General features: G+C 43.9%; 1 protein-coding gene across 1 annotated transcript in view; it reads left to right on the plus strand.

Annotated features, from left to right (window-relative positions):
* LOC131418302 (serine/threonine-protein phosphatase 4 regulatory subunit 1-like) overlaps positions 1-21,781 on the plus strand; it is an 86,155-nt gene that overhangs the window by 60,870 nt on the left and 3,504 nt on the right. Inside the window, 13 exon segments of the mRNA XM_058562413.1 lie at positions 2,360-2,467; positions 3,298-3,363; positions 5,633-5,791; positions 6,591-6,775; positions 7,879-8,339; positions 10,430-10,623; positions 13,351-13,446; positions 14,286-14,471; positions 14,726-14,887; positions 15,794-15,894; positions 17,994-18,114; positions 18,894-19,028; positions 21,391-21,532. Of these exon segments, the coding sequence (XP_058418396.1) occupies positions 2,360-2,467; positions 3,298-3,363; positions 5,633-5,791; positions 6,591-6,775; positions 7,879-8,339; positions 10,430-10,623; positions 13,351-13,446; positions 14,286-14,471; positions 14,726-14,887; positions 15,794-15,894; positions 17,994-18,114; positions 18,894-19,028; positions 21,391-21,532 (2,116 nt within the window).

The raw sequence follows: 21,781 nt of genomic DNA on the forward strand, positions 1-21,781 counted from the left end.
TTTCGTTCTGCTGTCTTCTGGAAAGTCAGCTGTCTTTCAGATTGTACTCCCATATATAAAGTATTCTTTTTTCTCTGGCTGCTCTTGAGGCTTTTCTCTTTATCTTTGCAGAGTGAGTGCTTATCCTGCTTTGTGTTTATGGAACTCCTTGGATTTGTGTGTTGATGCCCTGCACCTAATTTGGGAAATTTTTGGCTATTGTTCTTACAAGTGCTTTTTTCTGTGCCATTTCTCTTTCTCCTTTCAGTCTGGGACTTAGACTATGCAAAGTTAGATGCTTGATAATGTCCTACAGGTCTTTGAGGTTCTGTTTTTTTTTTTTTTTTTTAGTCATTTTTCTCTCTCATGTTCAGATTTGATAATTTTTATTGATCTATCTTTAAGTTCAGTGACTCTTTTTGTCATCTTCAATCTGCTGTTAAGCCTCTCCATTAAATTTTTTATTTCAGTTATTGTGCTTTTTATCTCTATACACCTGCTTTATTTGGCCTTTTTAATGGTTTCTCTAGCTCTGTGATATAGAGATTTCCTGTATGTTCTTCTTTATGCATGTGTTTTCCTTTCAATCCTTGAATAGATTTATAATAGCTCCTTTAAAGTCCTTGTCTGGTAGTTATGACATTTGGATCATTGTGGTGTTGATTTCCATTGACTGCTTTTTTTCTTTATCATGGGTCACTTTTTCCTGTGAACACATAGTTATTTTTAATTCAACACTGGCCAGTATAAATAATACACTGCAGAGACTCTAGATTCTGTTTTGTTTCTCTAAAGTGATTTTTTTTTATGTAGCAGGCAGTTATCTTATCTGATCTCCAGCTCCCAGCTGTCTCTTTTGTGGTGAGCAGCAGCTGAAATCTCTGCTCAGGTTGTTTAGTTTCTGGCTGCTGCTTTTCTGCTGGGTCCCCTGAGATCTCCCCCACACGCGTTGGTTTAGCAGTCAACCAAAGATCTCAGCAAATTATATACACAGATTTTGGGCTTTACTTGCAAATCTCTCTGACTGCTGTCCATCTTCTAAGGACAGCCTCCCCTCCAGTTTCTGCCTTTTGGTTGCTCTCCAGCGCTCTCAAATGGTTGTTTTCTTACAGATTCTGTAATTGTTATCTGTAAGAGGGTAAGTCTGACCAAGCTACTGTTTTACTACCAGAAGTCTTGGTTCTTTTTTATAGTTTCCACTTTTTGGTGAGATTTCCTGTCTGTTCCTTCATTATGACCCGATTTTCCTTTTAGTCCTTGAGCATATTTATAACAGCTGCTGTAAAGTCCTTTTAAAGTCTGCTGATTCTAACGTCTGGACTTTCTGTGGATTTGTTTCTACTGACTGATATTTTTCTTGAATATGGATCACATTTTCCTATTTCTTCTCACATATATGAATTTTTTTTATTGTTTATTGTATCTTCTTGATGAAACGTTGTAGAAACTCTGGATCTGGTTGTTTTCCTGTGAAGAGTACTGACTCTGTTTTAGCCAACAGTTGAGATGCTCTTTCGCCTGCAGTAGTCGGCAGCTGAAAGCACTCAGTTCCTTCCCTTCAAGCTGTTGCTTTTCTCTATGGATCTTACCATCTCCCTTGTGCATCTGTGGTTCCAAGCTCAGCCAAGGGTTAGAGTAGGATTTAATCACAGATTTGGGGGCTCTTCCTTTTTTAGCTCCCTCCTTCCTCCCTAGGATTTCTACCCTCACTTTCCAGTTGCTCTGGCAACCTCAATCTCCATTCTCTGACTTCTCAAGCCAGTAAAACTGTAGCTTTTGCTTGAGATCCAGCTATCCTGCAGAGCCATGCAGAATGTGGGGTGCCCCTGGGCAGAAAAGCAGCAGCAATGTACATTTTACGCACTGAGTTTCCCTTCTCTCAAGGATCTGCTCTCCTTTCATTTCCACCAGCATCTGATCACTCTCCAGTGCCTACAAGTCATTTTTTATACCTTTTCCAGCTATTACTATATGTCCCACCTCACCACTACTTAGTTTTGGTCACATTACTTAACCTCTTTGAGCGTTGGTTTCCTCATCTGGAAAGATGAGGACAAATAATACCCATGTCATGGGGTTTTGGGAAGGCAAAATGAGTTAATGCACATAAATTATTCATTTATTTGTTGGGCGCACAGTAGGTACCTGGCACATGGTAACTCTCGAGCTTCAGACAATTCCTTATCTGAGTAACACTTGAGAAATATTTGGCCTTCTATTGATCAGATAACTCGACAAAACTCAGAATACAGTGTTCTCTATTTTTCCTTCTTGGGAATGTTGGCAATATTTTGTATATTAGCTTTTGGAATCTAGTTAGTGATATGTGCGACACATGCTTTGCTATTTCAAGTGACTCTCACTTTCTTGTTATTCATAGATAATCTGCAGACTGGCTTCAGTGCTGAGCAAGAGCACAGTTGAACGCCTGCTGCTTCCCCGATTCTGTGAATTGTGTGGTGATGGGAAACTCTTTCAAGTTCGGAAGGTGGGAACATATAGTTTCAAAACTCGAAAAATTCAAAAAGTTAAAAAATTCAAAATTGGTTTCTTTAAAGTTTCTGGACTTCCTCAGTAGACATGATCTGGAAGAAAAATGTGGCCAGTGTAAACTGTGTAAGGAAACCATCTGAACCATGTTGCCAGTTTTTACTGCAATTAGGGAATGTATAGATACCTGGAGATGAGATTCTGTGAGAGTAAACCTGTTGCTCTCAGGCACAGGAGGACGAGTTATGAGACCTTGCTGGCTTGTTGTTAGATACTGTTGCTCAGACATGCAAAGTCTTTCATTATCTGGGGTGATTCGCTCTAGAACCCTCTTATCTTTGCTATAAATTCTAACTCCAACCCTGCCTCCCCCCTTCCCTTTTAGTTGCTTATCACTTGGTTGTCAAATTCTTCCTTTGGAAGGCCCTTGCCACCCCTCCCTGAACAGCCTCATCTTCCACTTGCTGTGTAGCTGGCCGTCTTCTTTCTGGTCTCTCCTTATGACGCATTGGCTTCGAGAAGATAGGTATCATTTACCATGCAGAGAATATTAAGGGTTTCTTTTGCTCTGTTGCTAACAAATGCATTATGTATTGAGATCAATTAGGAGCCAGAAAGTCCTAGAGTTTGGTACACTGTTGTAAATCTTCTGTTTCCAGTGCATTGGAGGCACCTGGGTGGTGCCGTGTGGGCAACGGGCTTGGTGAGTGCTTGTTAGCTGCCTGACTAGAGGAGTAATTGCTCTCGAGGTTCCTGCTTGTTAGTTTCACAATTTGTTAAGACGAAAAGAAAGCTTAGAATAATGGGTATGCCTTTTGCCTTTTTAAGGTATGTGCTGCAAATTTTGGTGATATTTGTCACGCCGTTGGACGAGAAGCCACTGAGAAATTTTTGGTATGTGAAGTTTTGCCAATTGTAATTGCTGATGCACTTCTTAGGGCACTCTTAAAATCAACTGTAAAGTTTTGTATTTATGAGTCTGTTACTTTGGAATGGCAGCTCAGTTTTGCATTCATCAATTTCAGATTTCTTGACTTCTGAAGCTAACATTTCTCGTAAGCATTAGGCAGCTGGTCTGTGGAACGGAGCGAAAGCAGCCCCAGTCCTCTTTGCTGTGGACTTTTGCTGTTGCTTCCTCACTGGTCACTTCCCTCGTTCTGTCCTCACTGTCTAAGCCACTTTCTCTCTCCCTTCTTGACTGCTCTCTCTGGAACACTGCTCCGCCACCTCACTTCTGGCTTTCAAACCAGTGGGATTTTGTCTTGGTTTATAAGCTAAAATCCAGACCCTTGTTGGCCTTTCAGGTCCCTTCACAAGTACGTTCCTGCCTCATCTCCAGTCACCTTCCTCAGGTCCAAACACTGCCCTGGCCTGGGTAGGTCTCACCTTTGGCCATGCATCTGAATCATGGTTGGGCAGAAGGAGGTAGGGCCCAAGGGTCTTTTTATGAATTCATTTGTTATGAATTCCCTCGTGCTTCTGACGTACAGCAGGGTAGAGAACCACTTCACTAGGCAACCAGGTGACTCTTCAGCTCCCTTGAGGCTCTCTACTCTTTCACACCTTCATGCCTGTGCTCATCACTGCTCCTCTCCTTCCAGTGTCTTCCCTACGTGGTGGGACCCTATTCACACTTCACACCCAGCTTGAATGTGCATAGGCCTCTGTCAAGTTCTTTCCTTGTCTAGACTCACCTACCCACCATGTCAGAAAGAATTCATCTCTCCCTTCTCAGCATTCCAACATCGTTTGTTCAGAGTGCTTGTTTGTCCTTCCCACACCTCATTATCGTTTTGCTGACGGGGGACCTTCACCCCGTCATGCTCATCCTTGTTTCTCTAGTGCGTACCCCAGACCTGGCACCTGGAGATCTATGCTGAAGAAGCGCCTGACACTACTATTTGACAGGATATACTACCTGTGTGGTTGGAATGTAACCTGAAAAAGTATAACCTTTAAATTGATTTTTAAATTGAAGTTCAGAAGCTCATTTTATTTTATTTAAAGTATAAGCCATGTCAACATACTTTGAACCCAAAAATAACTTTTAGTGGGCTGTAGCTTTGAATATACAGTGAGTGATATCATCTGCTTAATGTATCTGAATGAAGAACAGCAGTGACCAACATACTAACCTTTCTGTAGATGGATATTTCCATGATCATATATTCCCATTTGTGGAGCATTTTGGCTGATTATTTTACATTAGGATATTAAAAACAAAGCCTTATTTTTAAAGGATAAATTTTAAAAGAGGATATAATCATGACTTTCATACAGATATAAGATGGACATGTGTCAAAGATTTTATTTAACTCATTTATTAATGAGGGAACCAGTCAGCTCTAACAACCGGCTTAATGGAGAGCTCAAAGTACCACTCATTCGTGGTCTGACCAAGGAGTACTGGAGGGAACTTACAGATGAGTTCAGAACTGGTCAATATCCAGGGTGATAGTCAGTCGCATTCCACTGGACACAGTTTGCGTTTCTGTGGACAGGAAGTATGTGCATTACTATCAGATTTTAGCAGTTTAACTTCTAGCACTGAAGTAGCCTAGTCAACGACCCTACAGATTTACAACTTCATTAACGTTTCTTCCTTCCAAGAGAGGAAAGAGAGGGGAACTAATATTTGGGGCATCTACTAAGTGGCAGTTACTTTCCCAACTAAGTGAAGCACATGGTTATCCACAGTTAGTGTTGGTGATTTTAATCTTGTCTAAAAAGAGTAAAAGAAAATACCTTAAATGCACATATTTAAAAAGTTACCTTTTTGTATCCATGATACCTGGATGGGTGAGCTATTTGGGATATCCGCTAAGTTTCAAAGTCATTCACAGTTTTTCTCTATAATTCACATAATGAATATCAGTCATTCTGCCTTTTTGGGGGTTTTCTCTATTATCTTGTTAAATTTAACCAAGTCATTTCCTAGAATTAAGAGGTAAAGGAAATGTTGCTTTATTCTACTTATGATAATTTTTGTTTGTTTCAAATGATTCCTTTTATGGAATCAAATGATTCAAATGATTTCCTTTTTCTTTGTCATTAATTTATGGATATGCCTTAACTACATCATTAAAACAGGTTCTGCCCTTCCTCAGGGTAACTCTGAGGTAACCTCAGAGTTTGAGTAGCACCATTTTATTTGCTTTGGTAGATCCCCAAGTTTTTTGAGCTCTGCTCAGATAGCGTGTGGGGGATGCGAAAAGCCTGTGCGGAGTGCTTCACGGCGGTGTCCTACAGCGCGTCCCCCGAGGCCCGCAGAAGCAAGCTCTCGCCTCTCTTCATCAGACTTATCAGTGACCCCTGTCGATGGGTGAGTGCAGGCGCTGGCAGCGCTGGCCTCCAGCCACAGCAAGCTCACGGGCCTCGTCTTGGCTTCTGGCTTGTGACTGTGTATTTTGTCTTTTCAGTAACTGGTTGGCATATTTAGACCTAGTGAGGATTAGGGCACCTAAAGTCTCAAAAGCTTTTTGGTGCGTACTGAGAAAGTGGCACATACCTTAACATTTATAGTGAATGAATATCATAGAAATGAGAATTGAGAAGGAAAAAACTGTAACTATGAGTTGTTACCTTTCTGTTACTATCGTAAACATGCCTGTAATGATTAATAGGGTCTGTTCAGATGCTTTATAAAGTCTGGAATTACTCGATGTGGAATTAATATCCTGGAAGAATAAAAACTACATGATGGCGCTAAATTTTTCCTTATTTTCTGTTGAAAAATAGTTTCTTTGGAATTTAGGGAATGCCTTAGAAAGCAATGAATCTGGGCCGGCCCCGTGGCTTAGCGGTTAAGCGCGCGCTCTCCGCTGCTGGCAGCCCGGGTTCGGATCCCAGGCGTGCACCGACGCACCGCTTCTCTGGCCATGCTGAGGCCGCGTCCCACATACAGCAACTGGAAGGATGTGCAGCTATGACATACAACTATCTACTGGGGCTTTGGGGGAAAAAATAAATAAATAAATAAAATTAAAAAAAAAAAAGAAAGCAATGAATCTGCTCAGACATAATTTGGCAGACAGTGAATTGTCTGGTGATCAGCCATCTGTTTAGCCTGGGGTCAGACCTGGCTGATGCCACGTCCACCGCGCTGTTCTCTCCGGTTTCAGGTGCGCCAGGCTGCCTTCCAGTCCCTAGGCCCCTTCATCTCCACTTTTGCAAACCCCTCCAGAGCTGGCCTTTATATTCGAGAAAACGGCACCCTGAGCGCCCAACCACTGGTTCAGGACCTGGACTCCGATTTCACCTCTGGGTCACCCACTGCAGAGAGTCGTGGTGACACTCCCTCAGCCTGGTAAGCTCCGACCAGGGTGATTGCCAGGATCCCTGCTTCACCTCAAGCACCACCTGAAATTCCAGCAATTATCTTGTCTGAGTTTGGTAACAATGACTTTCTTGGCAAGATGGAATATTAGAGCTTTAATTATGTAAAGAAGCAAAAAGTAATTGCAATAATGATTTTGAAACACGACTACTGGGTTATAAATAATGAAGCTACTGTGTCTCCTAAATTTAGATAAAATATTCATTGAGAGTAGTGATTAAATAACCTATAAAGAAAATTTTCTCTTACTTTTTGATTAATGAAGTTCTTTGGATAATTTACAGGGAAAATATGAAGTCTCCCAAATGTACTTTTGTGCCGTAGGATATTACCTGCACAGTAAAGGTGATACTCCTCACCCACCATTAGTAGAGCCTACACTGTTTTTCTAGTAAATTCTAGGGATTGATCTTGGATTTTTTTCTTATCTTTCCTTTGAGGATGATGTGTGCATACTAACCAGACCATCCGAGGTAGTTTATAAGCATCTCTCCATTGTTAATATTACATAGGAGCACGAGAGTGGGTAATTTACATCTCAGATAATATAAATCCTTTTTAAGATTGGTGCATCCTTCCCTCCATCCTTCTCCATCCAAATTCATTGAGTTCCTGCTATATGTTAGGCCTGTGGGCAGCGTCTTCCTTATCAAGACTTTCCAAGTGGTTATCAAATGGCTGGCACTTAGCGACTTCGACTTTGGCACCTTTTATTTTCTAATGCCTGCCCCCTGGTGGAGGCACTAACGAGCAGTAACTGCACGAAATCATGCTCCTGAACATGTGTCAGCAGAAGCCAGGGCCAGTTCACCACTTGAATATGATGGAGGGATTGGCTGAATTTTTGTGTGGCATTTTCAATGCACGTAATACTCCCAGGGGGGCAGAGGGGGCTGACTGGGCCTCTTATTCTCTTGTGAGGTTGTTATCTCCCAGCACTGGGAGACACAGGAGGTTGGGTGGCCAGGTAGAAAGGAGGACCTGGCTTATGAGGGTGTGGATCTCGTGTTTCCCCATTTTACTTCCAGTCTATTATACAGTGCTAAAAGTTTGCTTTCCTTAATTTAACCTAGTTCAACAAAGCCGGTGCAGATTGAGCCAGATCTCCCCATGGAAGGCACATCAACGGAGACCAGCAGTTTATTACAAGTCAATAGCTCTTCTAATGGCCTAATGGAAAACCCAATGGAAGACTCTGTCTTGGCTGGCGCTGAGTTGACCAGGCTTTCCCCAGAGGCCAGTGCCTTTTCAAAGCTCCATGATATTAACGACCTCCCTATCAACAGCCACCCTGGACCAGATTCCTGGGCCTGCCCAGGGAGTCCTGAGGATGTATTCAATAATTTCCTTTATTGGCGAATTCCTCTTCCTGACGTAAGCAAGGACTTAGAGCTGCTTCTGAGCGAGGCTGGGCTGCAAGAAAAAGGCTGCAGCAGACCTGTGACCGTGCGTAACAGCTGTGTGGCCGGGAGCGAGATTCAGAAAGTCCTTGATAGTTTGCAGGAGCATATGATGAATGATCCGGATGTTCAAGGTAAATGCTGTCCACTGTAATTAAAGAGAAAATGGTCTATTTCGGGGTTGTGTGTCTTGTAGGCCTGTGTATTATTGCGTATGTGCGTGTGCTTATCTTTATTTACACTGTGCACACGCTGAGAGGGGAGACTCGTTCAGTATCCCCACAGCCAGAACATCAGGGATCGCTCTGTGCAGGTTCCTGCAAGGGTTTGTCTCCTTGCTTTGCCACCGTGCAAGTCTGAAGTCAGTTCCAGGACACAAGTGGATAGTTCTTGGGCACATCTATAGTAGTGGAAATTTTATAAGCTCCTTGGACACTGTGCATCATTTCCCATGTTATATGCCCTTTCTAGTTATGAACAGCTAAGGATGGTGCTCCTTTTGGAGCCTGTTAGCTCAACCCTTAGCTAAACTTTAAGGTTTTTGTCTTTGTACAGCAAGGAAAAGTATAACTTCTTCTTTGGGGTATTTTTCATTTTATGACTGGTGCTCCCACTGAGCGTCTGATCTGGGAGCCTGGCCTGGCAATCTATATCCATTATCACGCCTCTTCTTTCTCTAAACAGTGCTATATTTGTATTCTTCCCTGAGTTGGGGAAATTGGAAAAAACAACACTTGCTGCTGTTGCCAGGCAAAGATTTGTGAAGCTTTCGGGAAAGGAAATGTGAAAATCTAGTTAGCCCTGTGATTATTCTTTGTCTTTAAATTTATAAAGGAAATTAAGTCAGTGTTTGCTGAAGGAATGAGCACATGTAACGTATCGCTTCTAATAGCTATAGACACAGGTCTGTTTTTGGAAAACACATTTCTAAAGCTGCATTAACTCAATGCTGGGACCTGGGCTGGGTGCTGGGTCGGCAATGACCAACACCTGAGGCCCTTGTCTGATTGAGGGGGTGTGTTAACAACCACCCAGCGAAGGGTGTGGCGAGGGCTGGGACAGGAGTGGGCATGCTGTGATGTGGAAGCACGGGGCAGAAAGCCAGTCACTCCTGGTCACAGAGGAAACGTCTGGGAGACGACCTTGCAGGGCAGGTGATACTTGATGTGGGCTTTAAAGGATGGTGAGGAATCCACCATCTGGAGAAGTCAGGGGATGAGTTTCAGAGGGTTCTTTCAGTTCCCTGAAATCATTGTATGAAAAATCTTGCATGTCTATGCATAATTAATTTCTTTGTAAGAAAGGACCCCCAGCTTTCATCAGACCTCAGAGGGATCCGTGCTCCCAAAAGATCAGAAATAAACGACACGTTGGGTATTTATAAGCTGACTGGCTGGAAATGTTGCTCAGGCCGTTGGGATGGGCCTGGTGCGCTGCACTGAGGAGGTGAGACCTTGCCGTGGGCACAGTGGGGAGCCAGCTACAAGCTCTAAACATGTTAATGAATCTTGGAGTCTGTTGAATTTAACTAGTAGAAACAGGATGGAGGAAGTGTGTGTGTGTGTGTGTGTGTGTGTGTGTTTGGAGGTTGGGGACATGGAAACATCAGTTTGTTTTTACAGAAAGGTATGTGAAATATGTCATCTTTGCTTTTAGGAGGGTCTCCAACAGTCATGCTGCGGGCAGAACGAATGAGTAGCCCCTGGGGCTTGGTGAGCGAGGTCTTGACTCATCTGTGTGTATGTAAATGGGTTGATTTCTGCGTGTGCGTGTGTGTGTATGTGTGCATGTGTGTGTATGTGTGCATGTGTGTGTGTGGCAGAGAAGGCAGCCATCCTGTTTTATAAATGGGGGAGCAGGACCTCCCTCACAAGCCGGTGGACCTCCCACACGTGGGCGTTCTGTAACACTGTGTTGTCTTCTGTGAAAGATGATGGAGTCAAACTCTGATTTTCCTGATTGAGGCTTTTTGAGTTCAGATTTGATGCTCTGTCATGGTTGGTGTTTAATTGGAATAGTTAAAGTTAATGACCATAAATATCCCCACCTCACTGAGAGCTTGTTCTGGGACTCGGGAGCACGGTTACTGTAGGGACAGGTGTGTGAAAGGTGACACTATGTAGCGTGCCCCCATCCGGACTGTCTTGTTGCGCAGACTCCTCTGACGTGAATCCCTGCACACCAAATAAAGTGATTAAAATTCTTGAAACTTCTCTTCCTGCAGCTCAAGTTCAGGTATTATCAGCTGCACTGAGAGCCGCACAGCTTGACTCTGTGAATGAGCCCGAGCACAGGCCAACAGAAGGTCTAAATGAAGTGTCCCTTTCAGATCCCAGCCCTGCCTCTGACAATCAGATGGCTCTGTTGGCTTCATCATCACAGAATGAGCTCTCCGTGGCCAGGATATTACAAAGCACAGTAAGTATTTGCCCTCTCCCTCTGCCACCGAGGATGTGACAGAAATCACAAAGCTGCATTTTCTTTTATTAATATATACTGGCAGAGATGATAAATGGCAAATTTAATTTTATTCTTAAGGTCATGTTTTGGATAACTAGACAACCAATCAATCAGGTGATTGATAACCCTGATTCTCCTCCACAGAAACAAGGGTGGGGAGACCAAAAAGGACCTACCCTCTTCTCCAAAGACAATGAGAGCTGGTTCTTTAACCATATGATTAAATGCCCTATTTCACTGCTAGCCATCGTTTACATCTTTTAATAATGGCAGAAGGTGAATTCATGTGACTCCCAGAATTTAAGGTTGACAGAGGCCTTAGGGAGTACTCATCGCGTCAGCCCTCGATTGATAGGCGCTCTTTTAACACGTGGTCGATCCGGGAGTGGTGTTGTCATGCTGTTCCTCGCTGGAGAGATTGGAAAAGCCAGCAATTCACCGCTTCTCCTGCAATCTGGAACCAGCCCCGTGAGACTGGGCCTCTGCCTCGGGGGTGAGGAGGGAGCCTGTGACTTGTTTCTTACTTTGAGTCTCTCCAGAAGCCTTCTAGCTTACTGTGGTTGGAGGCTCTGATGTCTTGCTAATTCCTACTAAACTCGCCCTTGGACCACTTTGGGTGGTGTCCTTCCCAGGTAGGGGTAAGACTAGAGAATCGAAGTCAGGGAGAGGTCCGTGATCATCAGGTCATGGGCATGTTCGCACCTTCTCATTTTCATGAGCTATGATGGATAATCTCTTCAAACTTGTGGTTTCCAGGGCCAGAATACCAATTGTTTCTTCATTCACATAGTTTATAATTTGATTTTAGCGATTAAGCTAATTTATAGCCTCCCTTACCCCCAGGCCTGCTCCAATAAAGCAAAACAGCAAAACAAGAGACGGATTTAAAAAGCCTGAATATAAAATGTTTAAGAGTTTGTAAAGGTTGCCTTTGATTAGTAAGGAATGAGATGATATTCTATTTTGCTGCTTTGTTTAGAAAAATAGGCAAGAAAACTCGTGTTATTACCCTTGTTACCTGGAGTGTGAAAATCACTTGTGTTAGGGAGAAAGGTGTGGCCACATTTGCCTTGGTGGGACATGTGATACTATTCAAGCTTCTTTGTCATAAACAGAAGTCAAAAAAAAAAAAAAAGAACAGATTCCTCCAAGTTGGCTCTTTTGAATGAAGGATTTTGAAGGGCTTGTGTGGTCGGGACTTTGGGTTATGGTTGGGATGTCAGGGCTCTTGAATTTGCAGCTGGGCTCTTAGGTTCCAGCGGGATTAATCAGGATGCTTCCAGTTGCAAAGGCAGGAGAAGGAAAAAAAACGCAAAAAGCTTAAACAGTGAAGACTGCTCTCTCACACAAGAATGGGAGGAGGCGCTGAGGCTGGGGGCTGGTCACCCAGTGCCTTGACGCTGACCCTGTCCCATGCCTCTGCTCTGCCGTCGTAGCGCACCAGCTTAGTCCTGGGACGCCCAGCGGACGGAGGGGCCTCTTCTTCCCGCTTGTCTCTCTTGACTGCCAGGTGGTTTGCTGGGGCCATGACCTCACGATACCTTTTGGGGTTGCCGTGACTTGTGGGGGTTTACTTAAACTTTAACTTGGCTGCTGGAGTAAGTGCTGTACGTAACAGTTGCACTGAAGACTTGGGAATAAAATTAATTCCTGAAGGAAGAATAATGATGTATTATTTATTAATATACGTGAAGTTATTAACTTGGAGAAATTGAGGTCTTAGGTTATCATACCAAAATATTTCTGTTTTATCATGTCCTCTATTAAAATAAGCAGCACATTTCAGTGAAAACCTTGGGATTTGAAGGTTCTGGTAGCATGCCTTAGAGCAAACGAAGCATCTATTGGTGTATTAATCGACTTTCCCGGATCATATATTGAGCTGATTTGTCAGAATCCATTAAGCTGGTAGACAGTATGACATTTCAAGTGCAAGTAGGAAATCCATGTTATGGTTGAAGGAGAAGGTCAGGTCCATCTCAGTTAATGTTAATCAATGATCAGAGACCAATATGTCACCGTTGAATGTTCTTGCTCATTTAATTGTTAACCTAATGTAAAGGTTCATCAGCAAACATTAGAAGTGTTTGTACATGTGAAAATCGAGCACAGTTTTCCGAGTAAATACTCCTTTATCAGCCACATCTTTTCACTCAAATGAAATGGGCCTTCCCCTTGCCTCTCCACCTCTCTCTGAGGTCCAGCGTTGCTATAATCTCCACTTCCTGAGAAAGGCTCGAAGTGCTCACTTCACCATTTCTCACAAACCTCCTCCTGCCTTCTGGAGTGTTCTATGCCTTAAACATATGGATATTACTTAAGGGCATTGGTTAACCACACTGGGGACCCTGGAGCTTCAAGAATGGTAAATGCAGACTCAAGTTGTTGATACTCACCAACATTAGCCTGTCTTTTGTAGGGGCCTCAAGCAGTCTTAAAATGTGTGAAATCTATTTGCCTTGGTACTTAAAATGACTGACCTATACAATATCATATATAATGGTGCAAATGTATTTTTTAACAATTTTTTTAACATCTAGAGAGATACCTTTGACTTCAGGGGAAGCTCTGGCCTTGGTTTGCAGAAGTCATTTCTAGCATTGAAGGAGGCTTCTTCGAAGGGGGAGCGGTAGGACAGCTTCCTCCTTTGGGGTAAATTGGTAATGTGCCCAATCAACTCTGCAGGACCCTGGCGAACCCTACAGTGGAACCAGTGACCATTTGGAGACTGAACAGAGGCATGACCCCACCCCACTTGAGGAGAATAAATCTAAATTACAGGTTTGTTCCTTGAAAAGAAAAGCAACTCAAAACTTCACATTTTCTGGAAGTTAAATTTAAGAATGGCCATTGGAACTAGATATTCTTCTTCCATTAATATGAGTGACATATCTTAATTCATAATCTATGTTGCTAATATTTCCTTTCTGCCTTAAAAAAAGTAAATTTTAAAGTAGTGTTTAAAGTCTTCTGAACAATCTAGAATAGTATTTTAATAAAGAAAATCAAATGGAAAAATTTGACATCTATACATGAATATTTAGTGTCTATTTGTATAAGTTATTTAGGGTTTTTTTGGCCGAAAAGTTTTTGAGAGCTTCTTTTTGAACCATGCTTTGCTTTGTTATGTCTTGTGGATTGGCTTCTTGTGCTGTGTCAGTTCTCTTAAATGTCTTTCATTGTTGTGTCCCTTGCCCTTACAGGGACAAGGGTGAGGGGATGGGGTCTTAACCCATCAGCTGGGAAAAGGAGTGATGACAGGAGTGCAGGGCTTGGGCCCGAGGTGCTGGGGGCAGTTATAAGAAAAGAGAAGATAGTTTCTACTCTCAAGCCGTGTGCTCCAGACTAACCAAACACTGATGTCTAGACTGTGCCCTGTGATGTTGGAGGAATTTAGAAAAGATGAGTGTGGGCATTGCTTTAACTTCAGTCCAAGTTGAAAACTCACTCCCTGCAGAACAAGAAGTTCGCCGGTCCAGAGCCCTTAGCTTTAGGAAGACTCTTGTTCCTCTCAGATTTCTGCTTGGCTGTTTTCACCTCCAAATTCCAAGCTCCTTGTTTTTCCTGAGTGTTCTGCTTTCCTGCAGGCGTGAAGGTTTCCTTTCTCCCCTGTTTCCCAGGATGTAATACCTCAGCCCCTGCTGGAGCAGTATGTGTCGATGACCGACCCAGCTCGAGCCCAGACTGTCGATACTGACATAGCCAAGCACTGTGCCTACAGCCTCCCGGGGGTGGCGCTCACCCTGGGCAGGCAGAACTGGCACTGCCTGAAAGATACGTATGCAATGCTGGCTTCCGACGTGCAGGTAAAGTAGCCTTTTCAGAGGCATGCGTGGACATAGGGTGGGTCATCTAATTAGGAAGAAAGGGGAGGCTGCAGCAAGGCTCGTTGACCTGTATTTCACGTGGCTGCAATTGGCATAGTTAGTTCTCTGAAGAAGTAAAGCTTTACGTGGCCAACACCTAGCAGAGTAACTTTTGCTCTAGAAATGCCACTTAGGCTCTTGGTAACATTGAGTTATGCCTGCGTTCTGTGATGTTTGTGTCTGCTGTGCACCAGTGGAAGGTACGCCGGACCCTGGCCTTCTCTATTCATGAGCTGGCTGTGATTCTTGGGGATCAGTTGACAGCAATTGACCTGGTGCCTATCTTCAATGGATTTTTAAAGGACCTGGATGAAGTACGGATAGGAGTTCTTAAACACCTGTATGATTTTCTAAAGGTAGGAAGAAGGATTAAAAACAAAAAACAAACCTCCCCTCTTCAAAACAATTTTTTAAAACCCTGAATATGTAAAGTATTAGTGGAAAAAAAATACAGGTTTCTAGGGTTCTTCAGTTGAAACATACTGTCCAAAATCTTAAAGTGGGTATTCTTTCAGTGTTGGGTGAATATGTTTATATCTTTCCTCCTCATCTTCCTATCCCTTAGAGTTCTGATTTTGTGGAGGATGGTGGACACACAGCCTAGCCCGCTCTGTGAGAATGAAGGGACCCATGCCCCCGGGTCGTGCGTGATGTGCCCAGGTCACACATGGGAAGAGCCCGGCTGAGATCCCATCTCAGTTCTGCACGAAGGGCTTTTTCTGCAAGACGTTGCTGCTTCCCTTCTTGCCGTTTTTTTTTCCTTTTTTCCCTAAAGGAATGATGAGTGAAAAAAATAAGAGTTTAAAAATGACCTAGAGAAACTATTACTCACATCCACACGACCAAGAGCTGCCCTGATGGACTTTGGTGCATGAGGAGCAGTTGAGACTCTCATCTCATGGTGCAGAAGCACATGGGCGGTGCCAGCTCCCTGGAAGCAGCAGTGCAGGATCTTCTGAACACACACTGGGGTTTTTTTTAGGGAGGAAATGATGAAGAAGGAAGAGCTAGGGGGCATTCAGAAATGCACCAGCACAGGGACTAATCGGGGGCAAAGGTTGGAAGTGTTCAGGGATGCATTTGACATCTGTTAAAGCAGCGTTGATTCACAGCCACATTGGGTGACAGAGTCGGGGGCGTTAGGGAAATGCACAGTTCCTGCTCGTGACAAATGTATAATCTGAAGTATAATAACACTGTATATTTGGGGTCATTTAGAGGGTTTATATATTTTTATTTATATATACATTTTTAAAAAATAGTTGCTTCATGAAGACAAGAGGAGAGAATATCTTTATCAGCTTCAAGAATTTATAGTGACCGATAACAGCAGGAATTGGAGGTTTCGGTATGAACTAGCAGAGTAAGTAAAACCTGTTTGGGGCTATGAGAAGAAGGCACATTAGATGGAATAATTCTTATTTTCCTACCTTATAATTGATTTCTAAACCAGCAGTAATAATAGTGTTCTTTTAGATAAAGAGATTATGTTTTCATTAAGGGGTAAACTGAATTCCAAGGCTCGAAGTTACAAATACCACAGTCTCCGGGGAGACATCCATTTTCAGATGAAGACAGGACTCGAGTCACTTTGGAATTAGAAGTGTTCTGGTGTTCTATAAGGCAATTTATCTGAACCAGATAAAAGATGAATCACCTGCTCTTCAATATTTTCCTGTTAATCGGAGCAGTTTTTGCCAGAGCTTTCTTGAACGTTCTGAGTGTAGCCCTCTGTGTAGGGCACTGCGTGGGTTACACACTTCAGCTTCTGAAGAAAATTATGCTACAGCCAGAGGTGTGAAGAGGTCTAACCCAGAGGAGATGATGATTAAATAAGAACGTCCCTCAAGGTGGCTCCTGTCTGTACATCATTTTGTGCTTGAAGGGGTTGGATTCCATCTTGTGCTGGCAGAAGGAATCTGAGAGGTTTTAGTGATTCTGAAGAGCTAAAGCGTCACCTTAAACACTCCTTCCCAAGCTGTGGCATGTGCTCTCCTTAGTACCGAGTGGATCTGTTTGTGGTGGTGGTTTGGGTTTTAGTTTTCACCTTGTCAAGATTTATTGCGGTATCTTTAGTTTTCCTTTTTCTTTCCCTCAACTAGAAATCTCTCAAATGATTGTCTTCCCTGTAGAAATCTATCAAGCTTTTGCAGTATTCAGGATATGATTTGGCCGATGCCAGGGACAAACTAAAAGATTTTCTCTTTCCTGTGATCTTTAATCATTATGCTTAATTTGAGAGATTGAGGCTTGAGTCATTATGCCATGTTCCCGGCGCAGATTCTGAGAACAGAAAAACAGGCCCACGTTTTCCATGAAAGCATCGCGCCCTCTAGCGGCAGTGTGCGGGAACTGGGCGAGGTGGAGCCGCTTCCCGGGGCCGGGAGGGGGCCGGGGAGGGGGCCGGAGACTGCGGACCGGGAGGGGGATCGGGCCGGGCCGGGGCCGGGCTGACCCGCTTCCCGGGGCCGAGGCCAGGGCCGGGGACCGGGGGCCGGGGATGGACAGACCCGCTTCCCGGGGCCGGGGCCGGGGCCGTGGCCGGGGACGGTATGGGGACAGAGCCGGGGCCAGGCCGGCGGCATCGCCCGACAGCATTATCTCCGGGCGCCGGCTATCTTCCATCTCTGCCATGGTTATTGAAGCTAAAGCCACTGATATGAATTCTGTGCTCCTGTGCCCATGATATTGGTATCATTTTCCTGAAAACAGTGCATTCTGATATGAAAGTATTCACCGGCACTCCTGGCTTCTGGTTCTAACTTCCTTCTAATCTCTCTTTCATTTCCTTTCGTTGCCGGGGTGGAAATAATGCCGTTTATTCTCACCCCCTTCTCCCCGTCCCCATTTAGAAAATAGAGCTTTGGTGTACGTTTTCCCAGCAGCCGTCTTTTCCGTTTTCCCCTTGGAGCGGAGAGCTGATGCTCCGGTTCACGCCAAGCGGACCCTGCTGGGTTTTGAAGGCTCGAGCACAGTGCCCGGAGCCGGCCCGCGGGAGCAGAAAATGTAATCTGCAGCTTCAGGAACACTGCCGAGGCAGTGAAACCTCATTTGAGCGTTCCCGTGATCTGTTGATCTTTGGGACTTTCGATGTTCTGGCTATTTTTATGTTATCTGATTTTTAAAGTTTTATGTGCTTTCGAACTGATAACCTAAAATTGAAATATTAAATCCTTATTCATAAATATCTCAGCCTCTGTTTTACAAAGTTTAATTTATTTGCTTTTTGTTTGATTTGTTTGTGTGTATGAGATGAAGAGTTAAGATTTCTTTTTTCACTTTTCTTTGCGTGGCCATTTCACCCAGCTTTTGGCATTTCACTGACGAAAGGCCTGCTTCATTGCCTGCTTCATTGCGTTCATATCCCAGCCTGGCTATTTTTATCTGTAAGATGAAATGAAAGTAAACAGAAACTAAGATGCTTTTTGCCCCCAAAAACAATTTCTTCTTTTTAAATTTCAGACAGCTGATACTGATTTTGGAACTCTATAATCCCAATGATGTTTATGATTATTTAATGCATATTGCCTTAAAGTTGTGTGCAGATAAAGTTTCTGAAGTGCGGTGGATCTCCTTCAAACTAGTAAGGAATCATGGCTTTTTCTGTTTGTGGTTTTTGGAAACAGGAATATTTATGTTTCTTCCATTTTAACTCCTTTATTTTTTCTGTGCTTAATTTGTTAGATTACCTATGAAACCAGCTTTTAAATTTTGAAATGAGGAACCGTATTATAGTTTTATCAATATGTAAGATAGGTTTTTTGTTAAGCTGTATGCTTCAGTGATGGACATTGTGGATAAATCATTTTGTATGTGAAACCGGGTAGACGGCGGCGTAGGGTTTCTTTTCGTCATGGACTGGCCTTTACTCTGCAGCATGGGTTTGTAGAGGAGTGGTTAGTGAGCACAAACTCCAGCAGAGAAAAGCCGACCCTGTTTCAGCTCATACCAGCTGAATGCTGAGGGAAAAAATCTCATTGGAAAGTATTGATTTATGGAGGTACTCTGGTGTTAAAATTCTATAGAAACGACATGTTCTGAAAGGGAATGATTTAGTTATTATGCGAGGGGACTTTTCTAAAATTTGGAATCTTAAGATTAATCATGTATTTTTCTGATGCCAGTCCTTTTTTAAATTTCATATTCATGAAGCGTTTTATGTGTGTGTGTATTGCCATATCCTTAAACATCTTTTTTCTCTGTGTTCTAATGATTACCATGACAAAAATTATTTCTCTTGCGCTTATAAATTCATTTTAAAGGTGGAAGGGTGCATAAAAATGTCTAGTTTCCGTGTAGAGTAGTATTCATAATTTAAATAGATGGCAGCATTTTAAATGTGCTCTTCTGATGTTTCCACAGGTCGTGGCAATTCTGCAGAAGTTCTATTCAAACAGTGCAAGTACGTTGGGGTTAAATTTCATCCATGAACTCGTCATAAGGTTCCGGCACTGTTCTAAGTGGGTCGGAAGGCAAGCTTTTGCTTTCATTTGTCAGGTTAGCACGGACTGGGGGGAATCTGCCCTGGGCACACGTTCGGCCGTGTTGATCGGGAGCACCAGACAAAGAATCCCCACCCTGGAATGCTAGCCCAGAACTTGGGGAGCAGTGGAGCGAACCCCCTTGTCTCAGGGGGGTTTTGACAGCTCAGGCCAAGTGACTTGCCCAGAGTTACCCAACCCGCGTGTGCGTGCGTCCTCGAGATACTGATTGAGCACCTACTGTGTGCCAGGTAGACTCCAGATGCTGGGGACAGAGAGATGAACTCGCCCCTGCTCTGCCGGCACCTTCCGTCTGGGGAGGTGAGGGCCCGTCCCAGAGCCCTGCTCCTGCCACGTCCAGTCCAGGGCTGCGTTCCCCACTGCCCCTCACCATAGCTGCTGCCTTGCAGGGAAGGTGGGCTGAAGAGCAGAGCGGTGGGGTAGGGCAGAGACCCTTCAGCTCTTTAAGGTGGAGTTTGTGTCAGCCTGTCCAGCTCCTCAGGTGACCCTCTACCTAGAATCGTGGAAATGAGGGTGCAGTTCATGTTTGGCCAGGGGTGATGGCTGCCGTTTCTCGAATGCCTCTGTATGCCAGCATCTCGTCATACATCTCATCCTCAGTAATAGATCTACGTGCATTGAGCATGGTGCACGCGGATACTTTTAGACCAGTGTTTTTGGATGAAGCAATTGAAGCCCAGAGAGGTTAAGTAATTTGCTCAAGATCACACAGGAAGTGTAAAGCTATAATTTTTTCTGCTAAAGTGTTGTTTCAAAAGTTTTAACTTTTGCTCCTGCACATTTTCAAGCATGTGCAAATGTAGAGGGACTAGTATAATGAATCTCCATGAACCCATCCCTCAGCTTTGTCAGTAGTACAGTCAAGGCTGGACTCCACCTGACCCCAGGCCCCAAACCCCTTGCTGTCCCTCATAACTCCCCCCCAAGGACTCACCAGGGCCCCCTGTTGGGCAGGAGGGGCACCACCGGGGTACTCTGGCCATCCACTTGGAGAAGTGCAGGGGTGGCGGAGTAAGTGCCAAATTCACAAACCACAGGCCTGGCACCTTTTTGTAAAGAAGTCAATGCTCCGAATCATTTTGTGGAGAAAGGGTAAATGAGATATTTTTGCTTTTATTTTTTAATTCTTTATCTCAGATTTAGAAAATCCATGATGAAACAAAAGGCAAAGACACCAACTAATTTTGCACAAGAAAAAGCAGTGTTTTCTTTTATGCTTTCACTAATTAATTATTAAAGATTTAGAAAACTCACAGTAACACAAACAAAAGGAAGGGTACTCAGCCAAGAGTACCTCCTAAGGTCATATTGATTATCATTTCAATACAGCTCCAGGGAGAGATGAGAGCTGGAAGGTAGGAGGGCCGGCTTGAGTCAAAACCACTGCTTTGAAGCAGAGTCTGCTGCTTCCCTGTGGAGCGGCCTTGGGCAAAGCGCCTCCTGCCCCGTTTCATCTTCTGTGAAATGGGACAGCAGCGGCCCACCTGCCTCCCCCATGGTCAGGAGGCTTTAATGAGCTGACCTGTCTGAGTGACCAGCGCAGGGCCCACCTGGGCCATACTTAGGACCTGTCAGCTGCCCTGGTACCTTGTATGGGAAGGTCTGCAGGATTTAGAATTCTCACCCCTGGCTTGGAATCGCCCCCCTGCTGCTGCTCGTTGGTCATGAGACCTTTGGGTATCATCACCACATTGAAGCAGAGTCATTGTTTCTGATTGGCTGGCTGTGAGAATTAGATGAGAGAGAAGGTGTCAGACTGAGCAGAGGAGCAGTGTGCAGCTGCTGGTGGTGGTTACAGGAGCCGGGTTTATTAGTTGTTTGCAGACGGCCGGGCACTAGGCTGGGGTCTGAGAGTTGGCTGTCATTTGACAGGCGTGGTCCCTGTCCCCAGAGCCTGAGTTCTGGTGAGGAACAGCCTGAGGGTTCTTAACCGTTCCTGGCAGGGGCTACGTTAGACTCTTTGCAAAAGTGATCTGCCACCCCCACCAGCTCTCCACTGTACGGACGAGGGAACAGAGGCTCGGAAGGGTGAAGCCACTTACCCAAGGCCACGAAGCTAGTTAGTGACCAAGTTAGGGTTTGAGTCTATTTCTGTCTGACTCAAAAGCCCTTGCTTTCTCAACCAAATATACTCTTTGTAACCAGTGCTTCGTGAGGAATTATAAAATGTTACCTGTGTTTCTAACCAATTCAGTGGTTGAGATTTTGAAGTTCAGACACACGTGCTCCTCAGACCAGCAGATCCTGAAATGACTTCCTTCTTTGGAACTACTGAAGTGTATGTTTTTAGAAGAACCATACTGATCACTCACTATTGAAAGACATCACTTCTTTGGCTGTGGCTTTTTTCATCACAGGGAGTGGTGAGTGAGGAGTGTATCCCCGTGGACCAGTTTGTTGAACACTTACTCCCTAGCCTTTTAAGCCTTGCGTCGGATCCTGTGCCAAACGTGAGGGTTCTGCTGGCCAAAGCTCTGAGGCAGACGCTATTGGAAAAGGGTATGCAGACCGTCTTCCTCAACTTAGACGTTTTAAACTTCATCAGGCAGCAACTCGATTTTCTCTTTAGGAAATTGTGGCAAATTGTGTGATAGCATACTTCAGATTTATTATATAAATGATATATTAACGTCCATGCATAATACTTTATGTTATTTATAAAATGACCAGGGAAATGAATGTAGTTCAGTTTTTACATTTAATAAACCTATTCTAAAATGCAAACTATTACATAGTCTTCTAGAAATG

Source organism: Diceros bicornis, chromosome 19 (genome assembly GCF_020826845.1).
Source record: "Diceros bicornis minor isolate mBicDic1 chromosome 19, mDicBic1.mat.cur, whole genome shotgun sequence".
Classification (NCBI taxonomy): Eukaryota; Metazoa; Chordata; class Mammalia; order Perissodactyla; family Rhinocerotidae; genus Diceros; species Diceros bicornis.